This window comes from Peromyscus maniculatus, chromosome 7 (assembly GCF_049852395.1).
Source record: "Peromyscus maniculatus bairdii isolate BWxNUB_F1_BW_parent chromosome 7, HU_Pman_BW_mat_3.1, whole genome shotgun sequence".
Lineage (NCBI taxonomy): Eukaryota > Metazoa > Chordata > Mammalia > Rodentia > Cricetidae > Peromyscus > Peromyscus maniculatus.
Window position 1 is genome coordinate 73198314 of NC_134858.1, and position 26129 is coordinate 73224442.

At 42.9% G+C, this 26129-nt stretch overlaps 1 protein-coding gene across 1 annotated transcript in view; it reads right to left on the reverse strand.

Annotated features, from left to right (window-relative positions):
- Scg3 (secretogranin III) overlaps positions 1–26129 on the reverse strand; it is a 41595-nt gene that overhangs the window by 5325 nt on the left and 10141 nt on the right. Inside the window, exons 7-11 of the mRNA XM_006973741.4 lie at positions 22207–22384; positions 18809–18925; positions 16397–16480; positions 13749–13886; positions 3323–3403 (exon numbers count right to left, since the gene is read on the reverse strand). Coding sequence (XP_006973803.1) covers positions 3323–3403; positions 13749–13886; positions 16397–16480; positions 18809–18925; positions 22207–22384 — 598 coding nt within the window. The remainder of the gene's footprint in view (positions 1–3322; positions 3404–13748; positions 13887–16396; positions 16481–18808; positions 18926–22206; positions 22385–26129) is intronic.

Below are 26129 nucleotides of genomic sequence, written 5' to 3' on the forward strand. Positions count from 1 at the left end.
CAAAAATAGAAAAGATACAAGTGAAACTGTCCCCATTTCAGAGGACATTGCCCTACATCGCAAAGACCTTAAAGACTCCACCGTCCCTCTCGGATCTGGTAAACACGTTGGCAAAGCAGCGGGGCACAAAATCAACCCGCAGACAGCAGCAGCCTTTCTATAAAATAATAACAAACCCACTGAGAAGGGAATGAGGAAAGCATCCCATTCATAACAGCTTCAAAAGACCAACGAAACAAAAAAGCCACCAAGCGAAGTGTGGCAGTGCACACCTTCAATCCCAGCACCGCAGGGGCAGAGCAAGCAGATCTCTGTAAGTTCAAGGGCAGCCTGGTCTACATGGGTTTCAGGCCAGCCACAGTCCTTTACCTAACCAAGGAAGTGAAAGAAATTAGATGGAACGATGTCCCATGCTCATGGACTGGAAGAATTAATATTGTGACAATGACTATATTACCAAAAGTGGTATACAGATTCAATGTCATCCCTATCGGATTCCAATGACATTTTTCACAGAACTAGAGAAAAAACATCTTAAACCTCACATGGAAACTCCAAAGACCCTGACTAACAAGCAGAAAGACCAATGTTGGGAGTATAAAACCAGACCTCAAATTATACTACAGAGCCATGCTGACACACACAGTGTGGTTTCAATAAGAAAAAAAAAAAAAAAAAAGAGAAATGTAGACAAATAATAGAATAGGGGACCAGATATAAATCCCACCTAATTTTTGACAAAGGCATTCAAAACATACATTGGGGAGGAAAACATAACCTCTTCAAAAAATAGTGCTGGAAAAAAACTGGATTTCCACAGAAAAATGAAATTACACGTATACCTCTAACCTCGCACAAAAATCAATTCAAAATGATCAAGTAACTTTAAAAAAAACCCAAACTTTGACTATAACTATTTTATGTGTATGTCTGTTTAGCCTGCATGTAGGTCTGTGCCACTGGAGGTTATTGGCTCTTCTGGAACCGTTATAGATAATTGGGAGATGGCAGGGGGTTCTGGGAATTGAACCTGGGTCCTCTGCAAGAGCAGCATGTATTCTTAACTTTAGCCCCAGATCAAAGATCCTGATATACGACCTAAAGTGTTGAAAATGGTAGAGAGAGACAGCAAAAGCATTTCCAGATATAGGCATGTGAAAGAACTTTCTGGAAGGATTCCAGTGCTACAAGAAATACCTCCAGGGCATGACAAGTGGGATCACATGGAATCAAAAAGTTATCACTAGAGTGAAGAGGAAGAACGGAAGGAAGTCTTGGTCAACTTTACACCAGACAGGAAGTTAGTACCTAGACTATATAAAGAGCTACCAAAGTTAAACATCACAAATCTAAATCACGGCAGCTGGAGATGGAGATGGAGTTGGTAAAATGCTTGCCATGCAAGCGCGGGGACCTGAGTTCAAAGCTCCAACACCACTGTGAAAAGCTGAGTGTGATGGAGCACATCTGTAATTCAGTGCTGGGGAGGTAGAGATAGGGAGATTTATTGATTTATTTTTTTAAAGACAGCAGGCTGGCCTCGAGCTCACCGAGATCCACCGGTCTCTGCCTCCCAAGTCCTGGGATTAAAGTTGTGCATCACCACACCTGGCTAAGACAGGCAGATGCTTGAAGCTCACTGGCCAGCCAGTCTTGCCAATGGCTAGCTTCAGGTCCAGTGAGAGACTCTATCTCAAAAAATGATATAGAGGGCCAGGGAGACGGCTCAGCAGGTCAAGGTGCTTGCTGACAAGGTTGGCGACTTGACTTTGATCACCAGGACTCCATGGTGGAAAGAGAAAGCTGACTCCTGCATGTTGTCCTCTGATTTCTAGAGACCTGCCGTGGCATGTGTATACCCCCTCCCCAAATGTAATAAAAAATAAAGTGAAAAGCAATCGAGGAAGACACTTGATGTGACCTCTGGCCTCCCACATATATACATATGTACACTTGTGTAAATGCATCCACACAAATCGAAATCATCTGATCAATAAATGGGCAAATGGACTGAACAGGCAGGTTTTTTTTTGTTTTTGTTTTTTTTTTAGAAAAAGTGTCCCACTATTTAGCTCTGCTATCCCTGAACTCACTACTTAGACAGGGTTGGACTTGAACTCACAGAGATCCAAACAGGCGCTTCTTAAAAGAAGCACAAATGGCCAATGAATACTTGACAATATGTTTCACATTCTTAGCTATCTCACCCCACTCAGAGTGGCTAAGAATGAAAACAACAAATGTTGAGGATGTTAAGGAAGCAGGTCCTTATGGGGACATAAACTGCTGCATCACTACAGAAATCTGTACAGTGCTTTCTCAAAAAAAGAACAAAAAAAAAAAAAACTGCAAATAAAGTCCTTTGAATATAAACCCAAGAGTGGTATAGGTGGATCATGTGGTGGTCCTAGGCCCTGCCACAGGGTTATGTGTAGATCCGTGTTTAGTGCTGCACCGTTCATAGCAGCTAAAAAGTATAATCAGTCTAGATGTTCATCAACAGGTGAGTGGATAGAGAAATGTGGTTCATCTACACGACAACATTTTATTCAGCTGTAAAGAAAAATGGAATTATGAGAATTGCAGGGAAGTGAATGGAACTGGAGAAAACTATGTTAAGTGAAATAAACCAGACCCAGAAAGATAAGCAGCATGTTCTTCTTGTAGATGCAGATTCTATTTTAACTCTTGTATGTATCTCGTGTGTGTGTGTGTGTGTGTGTGTGTGTGTGTGTGTGTGTGTGTGTGTGTATGTGTGTGAGTAAGGGCATAAGACAGGAAACTAGAAAGGGGACCATGAAAGGTCAAGAAGAGATCTTATGGGAGACAAGGGTGAGGAAATATATGTGACAAGGGAGCAGGGGTGGAGCTACTGAAGGGGGGGACCAGCAGGAGGGGGGCAAAGAGCTGGAGGAGGTAGGGAGAAGACCAATAGGAAAAAAGTATTAGGAAGATGCCGTAATAAAGCCCATTACTCGGGCTTGGTGTTGTGTCGCACACTTTTAATCCTAGAACTAGGGGTGCAGAGGCAGGTGAAACTCTGTGAGTTTGAAGCCAGCCTGGTCTACACAGAAACTTCCAGGCTAGCCTAGGCTACACAGTGAGACCTTGTCTCAAAAATAAAATGATCAAGCAAACAAAACCATTTTTCTCTACGATGACTTTTAAAAAGCCAAATAGAAGTGGGGGCATATCCCCCCTGACATCTGAGAGTCTGAGTTTGAGAGGAGACCTCAGTCAGTTGGACTCCAAGGATCATAGTGTGATAAGACCCCGGGGGGAATGGGTGAGTTTGTGAGGTGTGGCTGCAGCAAGCTCCTACCTTCTTTGTTGCCTTTTTTGTTGTGTTTCTTCAACCACTCGATGTTTTTCCTGATGGCTTCCAAATAGGCTTCCGTTTTGCCTGGAAAAAGCAAGAGATCAAACATAAAATGCCACCGTACCTCTTCTTCAAAGGCACAGCCATGTTCAAAACCCTGAATACTGAACCTGGAGAGCAACTGGTAGGTGGATTAACAGCTGAGTAGTGTTTATGGTTCTATACATGTGTGCACACATGTGTTCATGTGTAGGGAGTTTTTTTTTTTCTTTTCTTTTCTTTTTTTTTTTTTGAGACAGGGTTTCTTTGTTTAACAGCCTTGGCTGTCCTGGAAATCACTCTGTAGACCAGGCTGGCCTCAAACTCACAGAGATCCACCTGCCTCTGCCTCCTGAGTGCTGGGATTAAAGGTGTGCACCACCACTGCCCAGTGTCTAGGGAGTTTTCAAAGAGAACACTTGTGGATAAGATTCCAGACACAGACCATGTTGCTAAGTATCAAGGATAGTTAGTTATACTGCACACAAATTTAGTTTGATGTCTGCTTAGACTTTTTTAAAAAATGATTTATTTTATTTTTAATTGTGTATATTTATGTGTGTGTGTGTGTGTGTGTGTGTGTGTGTGTGTATGTGTGTGTGTGTATATGCATGTGTGAATTTAGGTGTCCATGGAGTCCAGAAGAAGGCATCAGATTCCCTGAGGCTGGACTTACAAGCAGTTATGAGTCGTCTGATATGGGGGCTGGGAACTGAATCAGGTTCTCTGCAAGAACATTATGTGCTCTCAACTGCCATCTCTCCAGCCTCTGCATACACATTTCCATTCCATTCCAGATTGATGGGTCCCCATTATTCTTAGACTGGGTGATTTCAGGTTAGGGACGGTGCTGCTGAGGAGCAGCCTCAAGTCAAGGGATGAGTCAGACTGGCAGATATTTACCACCTCCATCTGTTGAAGGTCCCAAATCTCTGGCTGTAGTATCTCTTATGACTCTAAGCCCAGTTTTGAGAGGGTCTAAGTCAACACTCAGATGGGAAGGTAGGACCAGGCCTTTGGTTCTGTCTGGATGGTGAACTTCTGAACCAGCTCTAATAAAACTCCTTCAGATATACTGATATATGAATATAAAACTATATATACAACTCTTGGTTGAGTTTCCCAGCATAACTGAGCCTTGGGATACTGGGTATTCCGGGATACCATTGGCGTCGGTGTCTGGAAGTAGGTATTATTATCTTAAGAATGAGGAATCTGAGTGTTTTGTCTAAGGCCAAGAAATAATAGCATTGGAATTTGGGCGGTGACCTGCTTGGTTTCTCATATGTGCATCATCTGAAAGACCAGATCCCACCTTCAGGCACAGACAGTGATAGAACTTATCATACACAGAAGAAGTCGATCATCTCTAACCAGATGAATTCTCCATGTTCAAAGTGTATGCAGCAAGACACCAGGTAGCTCCTCCCCATTTCATCTAACAGTAGAGGCCTTCAAAGTCCAGAGCCTCTGTGGAACAGGCCCAGGCTGCCCAACGGCAGTGTGGCAATGACATCAACCTGAGGCCACATCAACCCGATGCCACTCGTGAATGCCTAGAGCTCTGTCTGGTGGAGCTGGGCTGTGCGCTTACCAAGTGCCTCGGGCTATTCTTTCTGCTCAAAAAAAAAAAAAAATGTATTCTCATCTACTCTTCTTGCTCAACAACTTTTTGAGGCAACCCTATTGCCATCCCTTATCTCACAGATGAAGAAGCTGGGCACAAAGAGAGCAAAGCAATATCACATATATCACACGTCCAGTTAGTCGCAGAGCCAGGACTGAGCGTGGGGAATCTGACGACAGTCCGTGTGCCGTGTATCACTGCCCTAAGATCTGCCAGGGTTCTAGTTTCCACAGCCGCCTTTAAGAGGGCTCTCTGGACGGCTCTCTGCCTGGCTCGAAGCCCATGCAGACTTCATCATTATGACCTCATGCTATCAGGTTTCCAACGAAGTGCTGAGAAACTTCTATGGAAAAAGGATAAATGGCCAATCAAAGTGATCTGCCATAATTTTCAGCTCTGTTCACTGTCTTCGCCTATGAGGAGTGGCTTTGGTTTCAGTGGCTTGTCTTCATGGATGGCAGAGGATGGGGCTGGCAAAATGACTCAGTGGGTTATCAGCACTTGCTTCAGAAATCTGATGACCCAAAGTTTGATACCAAGAACCCATGTGAGGTGGGAAGGAGAGAGCTAGTGTTTGAGAATTATTCTCTGATTTCCACATACATGCCCACTCCCCCTCTCATAAATAATAACACATTTAAACAAATAAAAAAATCAGAACATGCACAAAACAATGTCCCTGGTTAGTGTTAATAATTCAGCATAGGCAACATGTACATTGTTACTGTTTGTGACTTGTTGGTGAGTTGACCAACAAGATTTGGTAAATTTGCTTATTAATTTATTTGAGACAAGGTCTCTCCATGATTCCTGATTGGTCTGGAACTTTCTACGTAGACCAGGTGGTCTCCAACTTGTGGATACCCTCTTGCCTCTGCCTTCTGAGTATTGGGACTATGATGTGATCCACCATGTCTCCTTCTGGATTTAGTAATATAGTGATTTCTATTTCAAAATAATTTAGTTAGATGAGGCATTTTGAAGAAGAAAATAAATCTTAGTGAAGTTTAGACCACTTCAGACTTAATTTTCCTTATAAAGAGTTTAAATCAAGTTAGTGATCTTCATATGATTTATTTTAATAAATAGATAACAAATTATCATATTAGATAATTAGGGTTTCTGAAACTTTTGAGTATATCTTAATAAATTCTTTAAATAATTTTTAAAAATAATTCAAAGCATTCTTTTGAAAATCTAATCTTTGATATCATATTACCATGTGGAAATCTTATGTGAGAAAAAGAAAATCAGTGCTTCCTCATTATTTAAATACTACATTAAAAATGCTGAATTAAGAAGGTTAAGACTATTTTGAGGGCCTGAAAATAGAATGTAGTTCAGTTCAGAGTGTTTGCCTAGCATGTACAAAGCTCCAGGTTCTATCCCCAGCAACACATAAACCAGGCTTGGTAATCCATGCCTGTAATCTCAGCACTTGGGAGGTGGAGGCAGGAGGGTCTGGAGTTCAAGGTCATCCTCAGCTACCTAGGGAGTTCAAAAGCAGCCTGAAAATTTTAAGCCTGGAGGGGATAGAGGCCCACTTTTTTTTCCCCCCAAGACAGGGTTTCTCTGTGCAGCTTTGCACCTTTCCTGGAACTCACTTTGTAGACCAGGCTGACCTCGAACTCACAGAGCTCCACCTGGCTCTGCCTCCCAAGTGCTGAGATTAAAGGCATGTGCCACCACCGCCACTGAGGTTCACATTTTTAATCCCAGCACTTGAGGCAGAGACGGGCAGAGGAGCAGAGGCAGAGTTAGAGGCAGAGCGTCTCCCTGAATTTGAAGTCAGACTGATCTACATGTTGAGTTTCAGGGTGGCCAGAGCTTCCTAGTGAGACCCTGCTTTAAAAAGACACAACACACATTCTTCACCTTCGAGCCCTCCCCATTGGAAGATTTATTAATCTTCGTTTTATGTGTATCATCTTTGTGCCCCTTCTATTTAATGATTTATTATTTTTTATTTTATGTGTATGAGTGTTTTTTTTTTTCTTCTGCATGTATGTAAGTGCACTGTGGGCCTGGTGTCCCTGGAGGCTAGAGAGGTTGTGGGATTCATTGGAACTGGAGTTACATGATGGTTATGAACTGCCATGTGGGGTCTGGGAACGGAACCTGGGTATTCGGGAAGAGCAGCCCATGTGCCCTTCACGACTGAGCTCCTGGCCTCTCTTTATTCACCTATGATAACAGGGCAGCTCTCAACTGATAGAAAATAAAACGACAGGTCAGCCCTTCGCCTCCTGGTTCCTCAGGCATAGTCACGGTCTCCTCAGTTTAAGTCTTTGCTGCCCACTGACGAACCCTGAAAATGAACACATGTCTAGGGATAAGCAAGCATCAGCCTTTTAACAAATAATCCTGAGGTGGTTCTAATGTGTGGCAAAGTCTGGCAGCCAATGCCACTGGTACTGAGCCCTCCACACATTTACTGGGGCCTGGGCAAAAGTGGAAATGAAGTCAGGTGTCCTCTGCTCTTGGAGAGGAGCAGCTGGCTTTTATTTACATTTTCTCTTCTCTGAGCTCTGAAGTAAATCTTTTATTTATGCAGCATGCACTGAAAGCCCATGAGAGTCCACTTAGGAACATTGGGCTATTTTTTTTTCCCCAATTTGTTTCAGCAGCCTTTGGAAAAAAATAGCTCATGGCTGAGGTAATATGGCATGAGCCTTAAAACACATGCTGAAGTAGGTGGACGAGAGCCAGAGTCAAGACGCAGGCCTGCCTCTCTGGTTGTTCTGGTCCTCAGCGCTTGAGGAGAAATACCCCTCCTTACACATGGCTTTGTTGGCCCTGATACGCTATCCTCACCTCTTCCTGCCCAGGACAAAAGCGTAGAAATCCATATGGTTAATCTACTGAGTACAGCAGACCCTAAAGACATTAGAACTTCAAGAACACTTACAACACAAACAACAATAGAAAGACCCCCCCCAAAAAAAAAAGTGGGCCAGCAAATAAATGGACTTGCTGCCAAATCTAATGACCCGAGTTCAATTCCCCAGATCCACACAGTGAAAGAGAGAACTGACTCCTGAAAACTGTCCTTTGACCTCTGTGTGCCTGCTAGGGTGTGTGCTGCCCCATCAAATAAAAAATAAACAACAACAACAAAAAACCCCAAGTGTTAATAAAGACTTGTTTTATGTAATGCTTAAAACCATGTCAATATTACGTGACTAAGGTTTTGGATTGCACATATCAAAGTCACGGGCACGAACACCCGAAAGGGCCACAGAGCCACTCCTTGAGAATGTGACTCAGTTGGTTGAGTTCGTGCCTAGGATGCTTGAAGCCGGGGCTTGATGCCTAGCACCACATACATGGAAATGGTGATGCATTACTGTATTCCCAGCACTCAGGAGTTCAAAGTTATCCTTAGCTAGGGAGTCTGAAGTGAACTAGGGTTATGTGAGATGTTATCTTGAGAAAAGAAGGAGGAATAAAGAGTGAAGAAGAAAAAAGAAGAGGGAGAAGGAGGAAGAACATTATTTCTCCACAGGGATAGTATTTTGAATGCCCACAAGATGCTGTTATAAACACTGGAAGGCCCGGGTTAGGAGTCAGGGGTCATGGGTTCAAGGCCCAGTTTTACCGCTCTCTGGTCATGAGCACTTATATTAATCAATTTGTTTCTTGCATGTTGCTTTACTGGTTTGTTAATTAGGGGGTGGGTTCTGGAAAGGCAATTTATGGGTTTACATAGGAGGAGACACTTCCTTTGATGTCCTTCGGAAATGTGGGTTGATACAAGCCTCCCAGGTTTGTCTGAGCTCCCATCTCACTGGCTGGCTCAGAGAAGACCAGACTCTCTGTTTTGCACATGTCTAACGGAGTGACTTGGGACCTGAATGGAGGCATGTTCTTAGGTTGCGTAAGAAAGAGGATTCACGTCAGTTGTCAGTTTATGAATTAAGTATCTGACTTTTCTGGCTTCTATAAAAAAAGGGATGGGAATGAGAAGACATTTAGGTGAAAATCACCTCAGAGGCCACCTTTTCCAGCTTAATTCCATGATCTGGTTAGCAACATGACAAATGGTGGTGCTGGAATGAGCCTATGGTGCTACAATGCTTACTTATCTCATCCCTTGGATGAGTTTTCAAAAGATTTTCAAGGGCCAGAGTGGTTTCCCAGTGGTTGAGAGCACTGGTTGCTCTTCCAGAGGACTCAGGTTCCATTGCCAGCACCCAGGTGGTGATTCACAACCACCTCTGACCTCTATGGGCACTGTGCGCGCGCGCGCACGCACACACACACACACACACACACACACACACACACACGCAAAACACCTTGTTATTTTATAAAAAATAAACCAATTCATTAAAAAAATACTTTCAGTGACTCACACATCGTGAGTAAGTACACATCCAGCTGGCAGAAGGGTAAAACTTAGATAATGGAACATTTTAAACTGCATTCCTTTGGTCTTTAGAGAAAAATTAAGCAACTCTCTGGATATGGTTAGAATTAGAATAAAATTTTCATTATTGGCATATTCCTAAATTTAGGAACAACTATTGAATCATACAAATAACTTTACCAATCAAAAATCATCATGTGAAAAATACCGTTAATCTGTGCCAGGTGTGGTGACTCAAATCTGTGCTCTCAGCATTGGGGAGGTAGAGACAAGAGGGTCAGGACTTCAAGGTCAGCTTTAGTTACATAGTAAATTCAAGTTCAGTCTGGACTAGCTGAGACCCTGTCTTAAAAAGCCAAAATAGCCGGGCGTTGGTGGCGCACGCCTTTAATCCCAGCACTCGGGAGGCAGAGCCAGGTGGATCTCTGTGAGTTCGAGGCCAGCCTGGGCTACCAAGTGAGCTCCAGGAAAGGCGCAAAGCTACACAGAGAAACCCTGTCTTGAAAAAACCAAAAAAAAAAAAAAAAAAAAAAAAAGCCAAAATAAATAAATACAAATAAATAAGAAAATATGAGTCCCCATAGAAAGCAATAGTTTAAATAGTCTAAATTATATTCAAAAGTAAAATGAATTATTTTTCATTCATTAATAAATAAGATGTGTTATATTTTGTGGTAAAAATTCAATTTGATTTAAAATTTTAATTTTTGTTTATGTGTGTTTGTGTGAAGGTATGCCACAAGTGTGTTTGTGCCTGAGGAGCTCAGAAGAAGGCATTGGATCCTCTGGAGCTGTAGTTACGGGTGGTGGTGAGCCACTGATGTGGGTGCTGGGAACCAGACCCTCGTCCTCTGTAAGAGCAGCCAGTGCTCTTAACTATAGAGCCGGCTCTGTAGTCACTATACTGGATTTTTCATGAAACTAAATGCAAGTAGACATACTTTGTAAGGTGAAGTGATAAAAACCTAGGATATTGTTGTTGTTACTATTAGTCCTATACATATATATTGCTCACAGGTCCACAATCTGCTTGGCATGGTTAAGAAACATTCACTGTGATTACATGGGACCATCACCTCATACTCCCAAACCAAAAGAGACTCTCTGCAAACATTCTTGCCAGTGTGTCCTGCTTACAATTATGTCTTTTAGCTGGGTCATTACCTTAGTCTACATTCTACTCTGCAGTGCCTCCAAAGTTCTCTCCTGAGAAAAGCCCATGCTCCACACGCCTGCTCACCAAAAAGTAGGATGTATGCGCATGTGTATGGCTTGTGTTTGCCTATGTAGAGAGGGGAATTATCTCTGCCAGGCATGGTGGCTCAGGTCTTTATTCCCAATACTCAGAAGACTGATCCAAGAGGACTGTTACAAATACAAGGCCAGACTGGGCTACAGAGTGAGTTCCAAGCCAACTGGGTTAAAGACTTTATATTTAAAGAAAGGAAGAAAAAGAAAAAAAAGAGAGAAAGAAAAAGAAGCAGCAACCCATCAGTCTTGTCTTCAACCACATCCAGGCATGTACTTTTGCATAGAGCCAGTGGGTGTTCTTCATTGGATTTTATAACAGAAGCCAAACAACCATTGAAAAACAGAGCATACAAGCAATTGTAAGACAAAGGTCCTTAACTCATTGTTTACTTTGGTGTTTTCTAAGCTATGCTGGACTTGTTTGTTCTTACCATAGAGTAACGTAGTCAAGGGTTGTGTGGAACAGGAAGCTAATTTAAACCCTAAATCTCTACCACCTTCCTAAAGACCCAGGAGAGCGAATATGGAGAGTAACACTAGATGGATGGAGTTTTACCCTCTTCTCTCTGCATCACTACCAGATGGAAAGCCCACGAAGGATGAGATCTCTCACCAACACCAGTCTGCAGATGCTCTGCTACAGAGCAGATCTGGAAGGTCTCTCTAGGTGCAGGTTCCCAGGGCAGCACCATAGCTGGTTGTGGAAACTTTAAGAGGTGGTTATGGTGGAGGGGGGGCACACTCAATGGGGAGGGCAGGACTCCAGCCTCTACCTTGTTCTTCCCCCTTGAAGTGAGTGATTTTGCTCTGCCAGTGCCCCACCTACGATGTCCCATCTACCACAGGTCCAAAGCAACGAGACCAACAGATGATGGACTGGATCCTTTCAAACTGTGAGCCAAAACCCCTTCTCTTTATGAGTCTCAGCCATTTTGTTATGATGAGATAAAGGTGACTAATGTGCACTCCCATTCTACATAGTCGGTACCATCACTTCCTTCATGCTCCGTTATTCACAGTGTCTTCTTTACAAATAGAAAAGCAGAGGTATGTCACACCCATGCCTGGGGATGCTTGCCCCGCAATACAGGGTGTCATCCTCAGCACTCGGCATGCTGCCCAAGCAGGTTAAAGGACTTACTCTGTGGTTGCTGTGCTCCCAGGGAATATGACTTTTGCACATGAAGGAATAAGAGAAGGAAAGAAGGGAGGGAGGGAGGAAATGGAATTCCTTGAGGGAATTGGTCTCAAGTCTTGTGGAAAGAAAATCTGGAGTGGCTCTAGGATGTCTTGTTAGCTGAAAGTGAAGATGGGGGGCTGAAAAGGCAACCACGGAATAATAAGGGGTTCCTACAGCCACACTGTGCCAATTTCCCCATAAAATTGTCACCAATGGACAAGAATGGAAGGACAATAGAAAATTGTAACAGTCAGGCATGGTGGCAAATGTCTTTAATCTCAGCACTGGAGAGGCTGAGACAGGTGGATCTTTGTGAGTTTGAGGGCAGTCTGGTCTGAGCACTGAGTTCCAGGCCAGCTAAGGCTACATAGTTAGACTGTCTCAAATATTTTTAAAAAATGTTAGCAAATCCAGGGCCAATGAGATGCTCAGTAGGTAAAGGGCACTTCTGTCAAGCCTGTGAGTTCCATCCTTGGATGTCACATGGCAGGAGGAGAGAACAAGCTGTCCTCTGGCCACCCATGTGTGCTGTGATGTATATATGTGCTCCTGAGTGTTAGGAGTCGTGTGTGCACACACAATAAATAAATAATCAAATATATAAATAAATGTAAAAAATGCTAAAGAGTTATGGCATAAGCGTGAGGGGCCAGGTAATCATATGACCTCACAGCACAGGAAGGAGAAGCAAAGCCCATCCACTCATTACCATGGAAAGTTATACAAGGCCAACGCAGAGTCCAGTGCTGTGTTCTCAGATGACCACTTAGCTGAGAGCCAATTCCCCTCCTCCAGGAGGGAGAACTGACCCACTTTCACCCTCCTCTCTTCCTGAGGAATAAAATGCCCAAATAAACCTACTAACGAGACACTGGGAAGACCTAGTGGGCTCCAATTATGCCAAAGAGGTCAGCATTTCCTAAGGACAGAAAGGTAAAGCAGGAGCCAACATCTCTGTGTAGCTTCTGATAAAGATGCAATGTTTCAAAAGAGGTGTCTTGACGCACAGGGATATAATTTCTTCTATGCAGTAACAATGAAACTTGTAATTAAAAGGGGTTCAAACCCTGAGCACACCACAGGATCCACATCCTGCCCCAACCAAAAGATTTAACAATTTAAAATTTAAAGCACCATCAAGTCATTTTCCTGGAGGGTAGGTGGTTTCTGGGAAAGCTTGGAAAATTCTAAGAAGATGTGAATTTTATAGGCCATGAATACATTTATTTTTATAAAGCAAACTGATGCATTGAATTTATGATTTTTATCAAGTTCTTAAAGATATTTCCATGCCACATGACTTCTTGAGTAAGAAAGGAGTTTGTTTTGTTAAACCTGTACACTTGAATGACCTGGCTGAGTAAGTTGTATTGTGATTATTTTGAAAACCATTAAACAATTTGAAGAAATATTGCTCATGCCCATAATTCTAGTGCACAGGAGGCTGAGGCAGGAGGGTTGCCATAATTTTGAGGCCAGCCTGGGTTACATAGAGTTCTAGATCAGTCTGGACTAACGTGTCTCAAAACACTAAGCCAAACCAACTAAACAAAATGTGGAATTATAAGCCCAATAAATCCTTTCTTCTCTAGATAAATAAATAAATATTGCTCAATAAAGTAGGATTATAAACTCAACATCAAAACAAATATATAAATGACTGCAGATATTCCCTCAACCATGAATATCCCTCCCCAAGCACAACTAAAGAATGAAACCAACTTGTCGTCCCAGAAGACTGAAGGCCATTAAAACACACTGTTATTTAAGCAAAGGTGCCGCATGCTGATCTTAACTACGCAGACTGCACTGTGTGGGCTTGATGTTGGATCACCCTGCACTGTGAATCTCAACTGTGCAGATCGTGCTGTGGGGAAAGGGGCTTTGCTTTGGACTGCCCTACTTGAGTGTTGAAACCCGCCTCCCCAGCCTCATCGCCAACCCGGAGCTGTTAGATCCAGACCTTTGGCTTCATCCGGCTTTCCTCCTATGTTGGAGTTGTCATCCTTTGTAGAATCCTTCAGGGTTCCATATGCCTTTTCCATCTTGGCGGCTTCTTCCTTAGTGCTGTCTGCTTCTTCGTGACTCTTCTCTGACGGCACTGTGATCAGATAGTGCACTGTGGTTATAACACCATTTCCTACCTTCCTTAACTCTCAATACAGAACAAACTTTATTGAAAAGACACAGTTTGAGGTCACATTATAGTTTTTGAACTGAAAGGGATCTCAGTGGTTATCTAATCCAACCGTCTACCTTCATTTCACAGAAGAGGAAACGGAGGCCCCAGGAAGAAAGAGATGCTTATGGTTGCCCGCCCCCACCGCCCCCACCCCCGAATTAATAAGCTGGGCCCAGACTCTCAGCACTCCAAATTCTTCATGGGCACTCTTCCTTCAACCACATTGTTATTAGAGAGCAACTGTTTGTCTTGCTTGTTATTGACATATTAGAGATTGGCTTTTTCCACTATATTATCCTTGAATTCCTAGCTCAAGCAATCCTCCTGCCTCAGCCTTCAGAGTAGCTGGCATGTACAATCAAAACTGACTATTTGTCTTACTTCCCTTCCTCCTTCCTTCCCTCCTTCTCTGAGGAGGGCCTAGGCTGGTGATCAAACCCAGAGCCTCATGTATGCTAGGCAAGTGCTCTACCACTGAGTTATACCCTCAGCTGTTGTAGAATATTATTTTAAGATGTGTTACATTTGTTTATGCTATAGAACATTTGCTTAATGATGCAAAGATGTGTTGCATTCTTTTATGTTGCATTTGTTTAACTCTGTGAAGCTGTGTTACTTTGACTGTCTAAAACACCTGATTGGTCTAATAAAGAGCTGAATGGCCAATAACTTGGCAGGAAAGGATAGGCTGGTCTAGCAGGCAAAGAGAATACATAGGAAGAGAAATCTGGCAAGAAAGATGGAGGAGCAAGAGAAGGAGGAAGACTCCAGGGGCCAGCCCCCCCCACCCCAGCTATATAGGAAGCCACAGAGAAAGAAGTAAAGAAAGATATACAGAAATAGAGAAAGGTAAAAGCCCAGAGGCAAAAGGTAGATGGGCTAATTTAAGAAAAGCTGGCTAGAAACAAGTCAAGGTAGGGCTGAGCATTTATAAGAAATAATAAGCCTCTGTGTGTGATTTATTTGGGAGCTGGGTGGCGGGCTCCCCAAAGAGCAAAAGAGTAAAGACAACCAACTACACTCAGCCCTATTTATCTTAATTTAGTGTTGACAACTCGGATGTGCTATAATAGGTCTTGGTTACAAATAAGAATATATATGTTTTTTTTTGAGACAATGTCTCCTGTAGCCTAGTTTGGCTTTGAACTACCAATCCTCTTGCTGCCACCTTCTGACCTCTTGAGTTCCTGGCACTGGAGAGGCCACTACAGGGGGATTTCTGGACTTGCTGGTCAGTTAATGTAGCCACATGTATGAGCTCTAGGTTCAGTTAATGATTGTGTCTCAAAAAACAAGGAGGGAAGCAGTAAGGATACCAATGATGTTGATGTCTGGTCTGTACACACACACACACACACACACACACACACACACACACACACACACTCACACACTCATACACATAAAACAAATAAATACAAAAGAAAAAAATCTGTTTAAAGGCTTAACATGGAGCTGCGTGATAGAATGCCTGCCTAGCAAGCATAAAGGGCTGCCTCTGAGCCCTAGCATTAAAACCAGACTAAAACAAAACAAAACAAAACAAAACAAAACAAAACAAAACAAAGCAAAGCAAAACAAAACAAAACAAAACAAAACAACAACAACAAAACCACCACCACCACCACCACCAACAACAACAACAAAAAAAAACCCTGCATGAAAGTATCATTCTGAAGGGCACCCTACAGCGCCACCAACATGTGTGTCATTTCTGTGCTGGGGGCACAATGGTTAAAGCATAGGAATCCACAGCCTGCGATCTTTTCTCTTTTTGTTCCTCCCTCCCTCCCTTGAGAGGAAGATTCTTCACACAGCTCAGTTCTGTGCTGTTTGCTGGGCAGAGCAGGACTGTGAGTGGAAGGGAAACGCTGGAAAGGGGCATATTGTGGAGGAGCGCAGAGCATCCCAGAGGGATAATCTGGCGGGGAGAGAGGAGATGTGGGGGCAGTGGGGAATGACAGATGGCCTGGGATGGTGGTCGCTAAGAAAGCGGCCGGAATGGAGGCTTTATGGAGGACTTGCTCGGGTCTAGGGACCAGCCACCTCCAAGGAGTCTTTGTTACAAATCCGCATTATTTCCTAGTGCAGCTCCAGAGGTGTGGCTCTAGGGTCGAATGCTCGCCTTCCCCACTGAGGCTCTGTGTTCAATTCCCAGTCTAGTAAAAAAAAAAAAAAAACAACAAAAAAGACCCCAAACAAAAGAACTTTCCCATGCTTGTGGCAATACGGATTCTCTGCCAGGATGGGCTATCAAGTAGCCAAAGTTACATGTGGTTATTCCTATGGTTGAATTTGAGGATTTAAAATGTTATAAAATCTGTCATGCTTTATTAATGTTTACTGAGGCTCATTATTTACCACTAAAACCAGTTATTCTGTTCAATGGCTAGGAAAAATAAAACCCAGCCCAGTTAAGGAAATCCTACCTGGGTAAAGCTTGCCTTTGCTGTCAGTAGTATTTTTTTCTAGCTTGTTCTTGGTCTGCAGAGCAATTGTTTCATCCAAGTTTTCTAGGAAGAAGAGGAGAAGAAATATGCTTTAATTTCCTGAGGAACGATATTAAACGTTTACACCCACATGTGTGCCTCCCCACTCCTGTCTTAGATTTTATTTATTTATTTATTCATTTTTATTTTTAATTTCCTTTAAAGCAGAGTCCCATTCTACCCTAGGCTGACCTGACACTTTCCCTGCAGCCAAGGTTGGTTTCCAACCCCTTTTTAATCCTCCTAACCCTAGCTTCCCTAGTGTTGGGATTATTACAGGCTTGGGCCACCATGCCTGGCCAACTGGCTTAGCTAATAAGCACTTAATTTTAATGACTTTTCACTTAAGTAGTAACTTGTGGTTAGTGGTTACCATGTTGGACACTTAGCTTCAGGTAGAAGCAGGAACAGCTGCTTACACATAAGTCTCTGCGATATTTGGACCTGTTTCCACAGGAAAAATGACAAAGCACAGAATCCCCAAAGTCTCACGGTTAACATTGTCCTGACCAATGTCTATTCTACTGTACAGCAGTGGTTCTCAACCTGTGGATTGTGACCCCTTTTAAAGGGTCTCCTAAGAGAAAACATAGATATTTACATTACAATTTATAACAGTAGCAAAATTACAACAAAATAATATTATGGTTGGGGGTCACCACAATGTATTAAAGGGGCGTAACGTTAGGAAGGTTGAGAACCACTGTGTTAGAGGAATAGAGTTGGCTGGACAACACCAATTGTAGCATAAACATACTTCTTTTTTTTTTTTTTTTTGGTTTTTTTGAGACAAAACATACTTCTTTTTAAGACAAAAGAACGTAGGTATGCACACATATATACCTATAGACAAGTTACCTGGAAGACTGTAAATCAAAATGTTATGAGGGGATTGGTATCGAGAGTGATTTTAACTTTCTCTTACATTTCTTTTCTTTCTTTCTTTTCTTTCTTTCTTTCTTTCTTTCTTTCTTTCTTTCTTTCTTTCTTTCTTTCTTTCTTTCTTTCTTTCCTCCTTCCTTTCTTTCTTTCTTTCTTTCTTTCTTTCTTTCTTTTGCCTTGAATTTTTTTGCATGTAATATGCTCTTTTTATAATCCAAATAAAACCATTTTTATGTAGAAAATCCTGGGTTCCTGCTGAATGATTTTGGATCATGCTGACCAGTGGCATTTCTTCATCTATCTGTCGCTCTTTGCCCCAGGCAAGGAAGAGGCTATGAGGTCACCTTGCCCAAAGCACTTGGGTAGTGACAAGTACTCAGGGAAACAAAAGCCCTTAAGAATAATCAATCAAGCCGGGCGGTGGTGGCGCACGCCTTTAACCCCAGCACTCGGGAGGCAGAGGCACGCGGATCTCTGTGAGTTCGAGGCCAGCCTGGGCTACCAAGTGAGTCCCAGGAAAGGCGCAAAGCTACACAGAGAAACCCTGTCTCAAAAAACAAAAACAAAAAAAACAAAACAAAACAAAAAAAAATCAATCAATTGAGCACTTGCAATACATAACTGAGAAACCACATTTTAACCTTTTTAATGTATGTGTATGTATATTTTGCCTGTATGTGCCTCATGTGTGTGCTGGCTAGTTTTATGTTGGCGTGACACAAGCTAGAGTCATTTAGGCAGAGGAACCTCAATTGCAAATATGTCCCTAACAGATTGGCCTGTGGTGCATTTTCTTGACAAATGATTGATATGGAAGTGCCCAGTTCACTGTCAATGGTTTCAGGCCTCAGTTAAGGGTCCTGGGTGCTGTAAGAAAGCAGGCTGAGCAAGTCAGAAAGAGCAAGCCAGTAAGCAGCATCCCTTCTTCCAGGTTCCTGCCTTAAGTTCCTGCCCCGACTTCCCTCAGTGATGGAGTGTGACCTGAGAGTTGTTTTATCCTTCATTTTACAGATATAAGAAGTGAAGCCTTGCAAGGAGCAGGACCTTCCAGCAGAGCAGAGTGAGGCTCCTGCTTTCCTAGCCAATACTCTTTCTTCTTGCCACATACAGTACTCAGAGGGGAAAATCAGGATTTAATCCAGACTACCAAACACGAGTTAAAAAAAAAAAAAAAGCTAATGAGTTAAATTGTAATAAAATTGCTCCCTGGAGAATATTTTAAAGCACTAATAAGATTTAATATAAAAAAATGTAGAAGATTTTTCTTCAAGCTGTATTTATTAAGATGAAAAGTAGAAAATGTCTAATGAATTTTATTTGTATGCATCACTAAGCCGAGCAATTCTGTTACCCTGGAGATCCGGGCTGCTCTGGCATAAATCATCAAATTAGTGTGGTGATTATTGCCAGATCCTTAATTTGTTTTGAACAATGGAAACGGCCATGGTAAAAATAAAGCAGAATTCTCACCAAGGTAGGAAACGCCTTCTTCTGGAGATATGGTGCCGTATTTGACCATCATTTTCACAAAATCAATCAACGTCTTCATGATGGTGATCAGCGTTTCTTTCTCTTTTGCTTCTTTTTCTATGTTAAAAGAACAAAAGAGTTAATTTAAAAATATTTATATTACTTTATATGTGCATAGGTGCTTTGCCAGTGTACCACAGGCACGCAATACCTGCGGAGGCCAGAAGAGGGTGACAGATCCCCTGGAACTGAAGTTACAAAGGGTTGTTTGTGGCCACAGTGTGGGTGCTGGGAATTGAACCTGGGTCTTCTGGAAGATCAGTCCATGCTCTGAACTGCTGAGCCATCTGTCCAGCCCCCATGGGAACAAAAATAATTTAAAGACAACTAATAGAAAATTGTTTTAACTTTCACTGTCAATTTATGAAGTAAGCTTAATTATTGAAATCTCTCCCTCTTCATTTATAACAAATCTCACAAACATTTAACTTGCAAAAACAAAAAACCAAGACACAATTGGGAATATAGGGCAGTTTATAGCTGTACACTTTAGAAATGAGCACATTTTAACTTCCCCATGGGGCTTTAATTTCATCTGAAATATTGTAGTAATAAAATAGAAAAGAGATCACTTCTGGGGCTGAGATTATAGCTCAGTTGGTACAGTGCCTGCCTAGCGTGTTCAAGGCCCTGAGGTTTAAATTCCAGCACTGAATAAACCAGATGTGGTGATAGATGCCTACAGTCCCAGCATTTGGGAACTAGAGGCAGGTGGGTTAGAAGTTCAAGGTCATCCTTGATACAGAGTTTGAGGTCAGCCTGGAATATATGAGACAGTGTCCTCAAACAAACAAACAAACAAACAAACAAACAAACAAACCTGAAAGATAAAACAAAGAAAGAACATTCCACACAGTGGAATTTGAAAAATACCATAAAACTCACAGGTTGGGAGGAAGCTGAGTTAGAGAGATCCTAAAAAAGGCGTGACAAGTGACTTTGGCCATCCCTCGATCAAGGGTGCGCCTGTCTATTTAGCATTATGCTGATGCCCTTCACTCATGAGAAGTGACTCAACAGAATGACACAGGTTCTGAGCTGGTCATTTGCCAGCCAATGGGGTAGGATGGCTCAGAACAGATCCCCCAGACACAGCCTTGCAGATTCAGGCAGAGAGGCCTGTGCCATCTGGCCAGTGTCTGGACCTGAAGGACAAACAGAATTCTCCAGGGATGGAAGTTCATCCTATGATCCCTTTATGAGGAAACAGATTACAACTCCAGAAATTTTTATACCATTGTTCACTTGGGGCTTGCAATAGAGACAGGAAAAGCCGTTGGGGCAGTGCTGGGCATCTGCCTGAACAGGAACAGAAGAGTTTAAGACCATTCATCATTGGCAGATTAACCAGAAACAAACAGGAGCCAAATCCTACAGACAGGTCAGTGTACACGTGACTGACGAGATTGGGGGTGGGGGACTCATTTAAAAATGAACAATTTCCCAAATGTGTTTGGTCTCTGGCTTCCCTTCACTCAATGCTCATGTGAACTCACGGGAAAACCAAAGCAGAAAATGTCTAGTAAGCAATGTCTTGAATGATTTAGAGGAGTACAAGTCAAGTTTTCTTCCCACTAAGGGAAAAAAATGAAAGCTTTGCAAAAAGATTTAGTACAATGGGCAGGATTTTGTCTTGATGCTTTGTTTTTGATAATGTGCCTAGGAAACACACGAGGTAAAACAAGCCAGACACAAAGGAAGATACAGCGTTCTCTCAGTTCCGAACCCGAAGCTTCACTATCCATGGATTCAACTTACTGAGGATCAAAATTACTAAAGAAAAAATATGACTGCACGTTTCCTGAGCATAGACAGGTCATTTTCTTCCATTATTCTCCAAGCAATTCAGTATAACAACCATGGGCATAGCACTTCCTTTGTGGTAGGCATTGTTTGCAATTCAGAGATGATTTAAAGTCGACGGAAGATGTGAGATGATTATATGAAAATACTCTATCCTACCCCACCTCTCTCTCTCTCACCTCTGTATATGTGTGCGTGCGTGCGTGCGTGCGTGCGTGTGTGTGTGTGTGTGTGTGTGTGTGTGTGTGTGTGTGTTCCTGTGTGTTACAGGTAATTAAAACCAAGCCTTGGACATGCTAGGCCAGCACTCTACCTCTGAGCTTCAGCTACAGTCTTTGTACCATTTTATATGAACGACTTGAGTATGTGTGGATTTTGGTATCGAAAGGAGGTCCTGACACCTCCTCTGTGCTTACAGAAAGACAACTGTATGTGGAATTTAATAGCTAAACAAATAGCTAAATCATAGAGGTAGAGAGGAGAATGTCATTGCCCAGGACTGGGAGATGCTGGTCAAAGGTATCAAGTTTCTGTTCTACAGCGTGAATAAATCTGGAGTCTGTGCAGCTTGGTCAGTATGGCTGACAACACTGGATTACACACTTGAAATTTGCTAGGAAGCCATATTCTTACAAAAACAAGAATAAGAAAAGAGACAATGGCAATTACATGTATGGGTGACAGACACATAGTCATTGGCCTGACCATGATGTTCATTTCACAATGCAGATGAGCCCCAAAACACCATGTTTATGCCTATTGTATACAATTGTGTGTGTGTGTGTATCTGTGTGAGATAGGATCTTGCTATGTAGCTAAAGCTGGCCTCAAGCTCATGATACAGACCAGGCTGGACCCATGCTCATGGTCATCCTTCTACCTCAGCCTCCCAAGAGCTAGGATTATAGGGGTATACATATTAATTATACCTCATTAAAGCTGAGAAGAGCATTAGAGAAAGGTGAAGGGCCAGAGAGACAGCATGGGTGCTAGAGCACCTGCTGCCAAGCCTGATGACCCGAGTCCCATCCCTAGGACCTACTGCAGTAGAGAGAAAAAACTGATTCCAGCAAACAGTCCTCCAATTTTTATATGTGCTCTGTGGCATGCGTGCCCCCACACAAAATGAATGAACAAACAGTTAAAATAAAAAGGGCTGCTAACAAAAAAGCAGCTATCCTAAGAGTGAAGGCTGCGTGGGGTCAGGGCAGGCTGGTGATTCATCTCAGCCTGTGACAGATTTGGGTACTTGTACACAGCAGATGTTTCATAACTGTTTATTGAACAAATAAATGAACTGTCTGTTAACAAGATTAAATTAACCAGAAACTCCATATTTCCTGATTACTCTTTCCATGACTAGTACACTGCTTTTGGAGAAAAAAAAAATGATGTGAAATGCTTTTCCCAGCCAACAGTATATGTCACAGGGAGCCAGCCACACTTGGGAACCACGAACAGGAAGGAAACCACCCACACATTTCCAAGAATCACTGTTTCACTTCCCTTCCTCAAGGTCATAAAGCGGCGGTTACCTGAGTCGATGCTTGTCAGTAACGCATAGAAGTTGGGGAAATACTGGAGTTCCTCAAAGTCGTCTTCACTGTGGGGGTTAGTTCTCCTTTCCAAGCCATTCGACAAGGTCAAGGTGTTAGACACCGTTTCGTCGTTCTCCCTGTTAGCAAAGCCATCTTGAATTGCTGCCACCGGAGTCTTCAGTGAGGGGAAAATTACAACAGAAAACAAACAAAGATGGTTTAGGACTAATGCCATTCCAATTCTGCTCTCTCCTTTCTGGTGACCTTGAATGTGAAGTCTCAGGGTTCTTCCTCCTCCACAAGATCCTGCAGGTTCTAGGTATGAGCTACCTTGAGAAAATATCTTGATGTGGCTCAGGAGAGACTAGACTGAGGATGCCTAGGCTTTGGCCAAGTTCCCCTTCATGTGCCTTTCACTGAGGAGGAGAGAGTTTGGATTCACACAGTGCACAGAGGTGGAGTGGGGTGGACCAGGAAGGCTTTTCAGACTCTCCAGCAATAACTGTACTTACACCTTGGAACTTCCAGGAGACTTTTGTGTCTGGATGTTACATAATATTTTTTCCCCTTTCCAGACTTGATCTTTGTTCCTATTTTGGTGAAAGCTCATTCAGTAGACTAGACAGAAATCTAAGAGATTTTCTTACTTTATTTTTTTACTTTTTATTTTTTTCTTTATTTCCCCCCATCTGATCTATCAGTATCCTTGGTGGCTCCACTTACAAATCTTATGGCAATTTTTGCATCTCTTTCTCCAGTAACCCATGTTAGTCCACACAGCCCTTCATGCCCCACTTTCGAACTGGTATGCCATCCAAGGTGGACCAAGGTATCTTTCTAGCAATTTGATCTTAAGGAGCCTTTGCTTAAAATCTGCTACAAGGAGGCCAGAGACCAAGCTGGGTTGGTAAAGTGCTTGCTTTATGAGCATAAGTGCCTGAGTTTGATCCCTGCACCCATATTAAAAATAAAAGTCGAGCACAGTGGCACCTGCTTGTAACCATAGTGCCAAGAAGGTGGAAATAGGCAGACTTCTTGGGCTTGATGACAGCTAACTTAATTTGCTTGATGAGTTCTCAGTCAGTGGGAGACCCTGTTTCAAAACACACAGGGGATGATGCCTGATGAATAGCACCAGAAGTTGTCCTCTGACTTTCACACGACTGACTGCACACTGACATGTACATATGCCTACATGTCAACATACCCACATGTACACATGCACCTGTACACACACACACACACACACACACACACACACACACACACACACACACCTGCTATGGTTTGAATATGGTTTATACATTTCAAAACTCACATTGAAATTTAAATATGCTGGGGCTGGAGAGGTGGCTCATTGGTTAAGAACATTGCTGCTCTTCCAGAGGACTCCAGTTCAATTCCCAGCACCCATGTGGCAGTTCACAACTATCTGTAACTCCAGTTCTAGGAGAGCCGACACCCTCACACAGACATACATGCAGGCAAAACACCGATGCCATAAAATAAAAATAAATAAATAAAAAGAAAGAAACTTGAATTGCCAACAAAAAGGTATTGAAGGTGTAGGACCTTTGAAATGTAGCAAGTTCATGTAGGCTCCACCCTCAGGAATGGATTAATGTTTCTGTTGGTCTGAATGAGATGTTTTCCATAGTCTTGGACATTTGGATATCTGGTTTCCCAGGTGATGGTGCCTTCTGGGGAGGCTTAGGAGGTATGGCCTTATTGGAGGAAGTGTGTCACTGGGGGGCTGGCTTTGAGGTTTCAGAGGTACATACCATTCCCACTTTTCACTTCCTGCTTACAGTTGAAGATATGAACTCTCAGGTCACTGCTCCAGCCTCTGCCCAGTAAGCTGGCTGGCTTCCTCATTGAAACATGATGGACTCCTATCACTCTGGAACTGTGAGCCCAAATCAACCCTTTGTAAGCAGCCTTGATCGCAGTGCTTTTATCACAAAGATAGAAAAGTAACTGGTACAATGTCTTTCTTGAGAGACTGAGGCAGGACAGAAGACAGGGGCAATTAAGAGGCCATGAGAAGGGAAGGAAACCCCTCACTCACTCTGGGATCTACTTTGGCTTTCTGGCTGACAGCATCAAGAAGCTTGAGCACAACAGATGAAGCCCAAACTGCCTGCAGAGATAGTGGCATGTTAGTGGCCGTCAAACAGGGGCATTAAAAGCAACAAATTCGGTGTTTGCCTAGGGCTAGAATTTTGTCAAATTAGCACCCTTCTCTCATCTCTAAATCTAAGCAATGCACCCCCACCCCTTAAAATCACCTTGCGGTTCATCTTACAAAAGAGAACCGATTTACACATTTTACTTTATTTTTAAACTTTACTTAATGGTAAGCTTGCTTAGTCTTTTAAAACTTTTATTTATTTATTGTGTGTGTGTGTGTGTGTGTGTGTGTGTGTGTGTGTGTGTGTGTGTGTGTATGGGCGCATGTGTGTATGAGTGTGTGTGTCCAGTCATGTGAGTGGAGGTCAGAGGACAACTTTAGACACTCTCCTACCACGTGATGACTTAGGTCACCAGGCTTGGCAGTAGGTGTCTTTATCTGCTGGGCCATCTTAGGGCACCAGTTTGCTTAATCTTTTAAACATGAAAATTGCATCCTTTTTGCTCTCTAACTTGAAAAGGCCCAGGGCCATAGACACAGCCACGGTAGACACATGGACGTGACTCTCAGGGAGCCTGCACTCATACCTTAGGTGTGTGCTGTCTTTTTGCCCTGTGATTTTCTGTGTAAACAGTTACTACATTTGCTCACTTTGCTTCACTCTGGCTCGTTCCGGGATTCTTTCCTGAGCTGTCGTCAAGGGTTCTGGCTTTACCTGGAGTGGAGTCCCTAGGTGAAAGGATGCTCCTCGGGCTGCTGGTGGCTGTGCTAGGCTGTGTCTCTCCACCGTTGACAAGACTGGGCTAGTTGTAGCAGTCTAGCTACTGTGAGAGAGTGTGGGTTGTTAAAAGGTGACTGGCGCCCCTCTGCCTCTTACACACACATCTGCTTGTTCTTCCCCTTTCCCGTCTCACAGATGAGCAACACATGGCCTCACCAGAAGCTGACCAGAAACTGTCCCATCTTGGGCTTTTCACCCTCCAAGCTGTGAGCCAAATACATTTATTTTCCTTAAGAAAGGGATTTATTTATTTTTATGTGTATGCGTGTTTTGCTTGCATGTATGTCTGTGTACTATGTGTGTGCCTGGGAAAGTGGAGGCCAGAAGAGGACATTGGATCCCTGGAGGCTGGAGTTTTCAGAAGGTTGTGAGCCACCATGTGGGTGCTGGGAATTGAACCTGGGTCTTCTGGAAGAGAAGTCAATGCTCTTAACTGATGAGCCATCTCTCCAGGCCCTGTTTCTTTTCTTAATAAGTTACCCAGTCCTAGGTATTCTTTGGTAGCAATGGGAAGTGGATGAAGGCAGAGCCCTTCAGCATTTCCCCCTGGCTTTTACAGTAGGCACCAGACTCCATATATGGCTCTGGAAGCTTTGCATGGTCTGGTCTACTCCCCTGTCTCACATCACAACTCTCTTTCGGTGTCAGCTACAAGGCCTTGTTTTAGTTGCCTGGATACTCCACACATGTGACCTCTCCTATTTACGAGTTAATCCTATTTGACTTTTAAGTTCTCAGCTCAAATTGCTTCCTTAGGGAAGCCATCTTTCAGCCTAAGTGCCGAACAGGTGCCTTTTCTCCAAGCACTCGATGCAGTCGCCATGAAAATGACCACTGTTTGAAGACAGTCTACGTCTTCGCTGCAACTTAACCCTTGTGGGAGGGGAGAGTGTGTCTTTTAAAATTAGCATGGCATTCTTAGCACCCCATTCAGGACTGTGAAAGAATATTTTATTTGCATTAGTGCATTTAGATGACATGAGTAACAAGCCAAACATATGGACATTT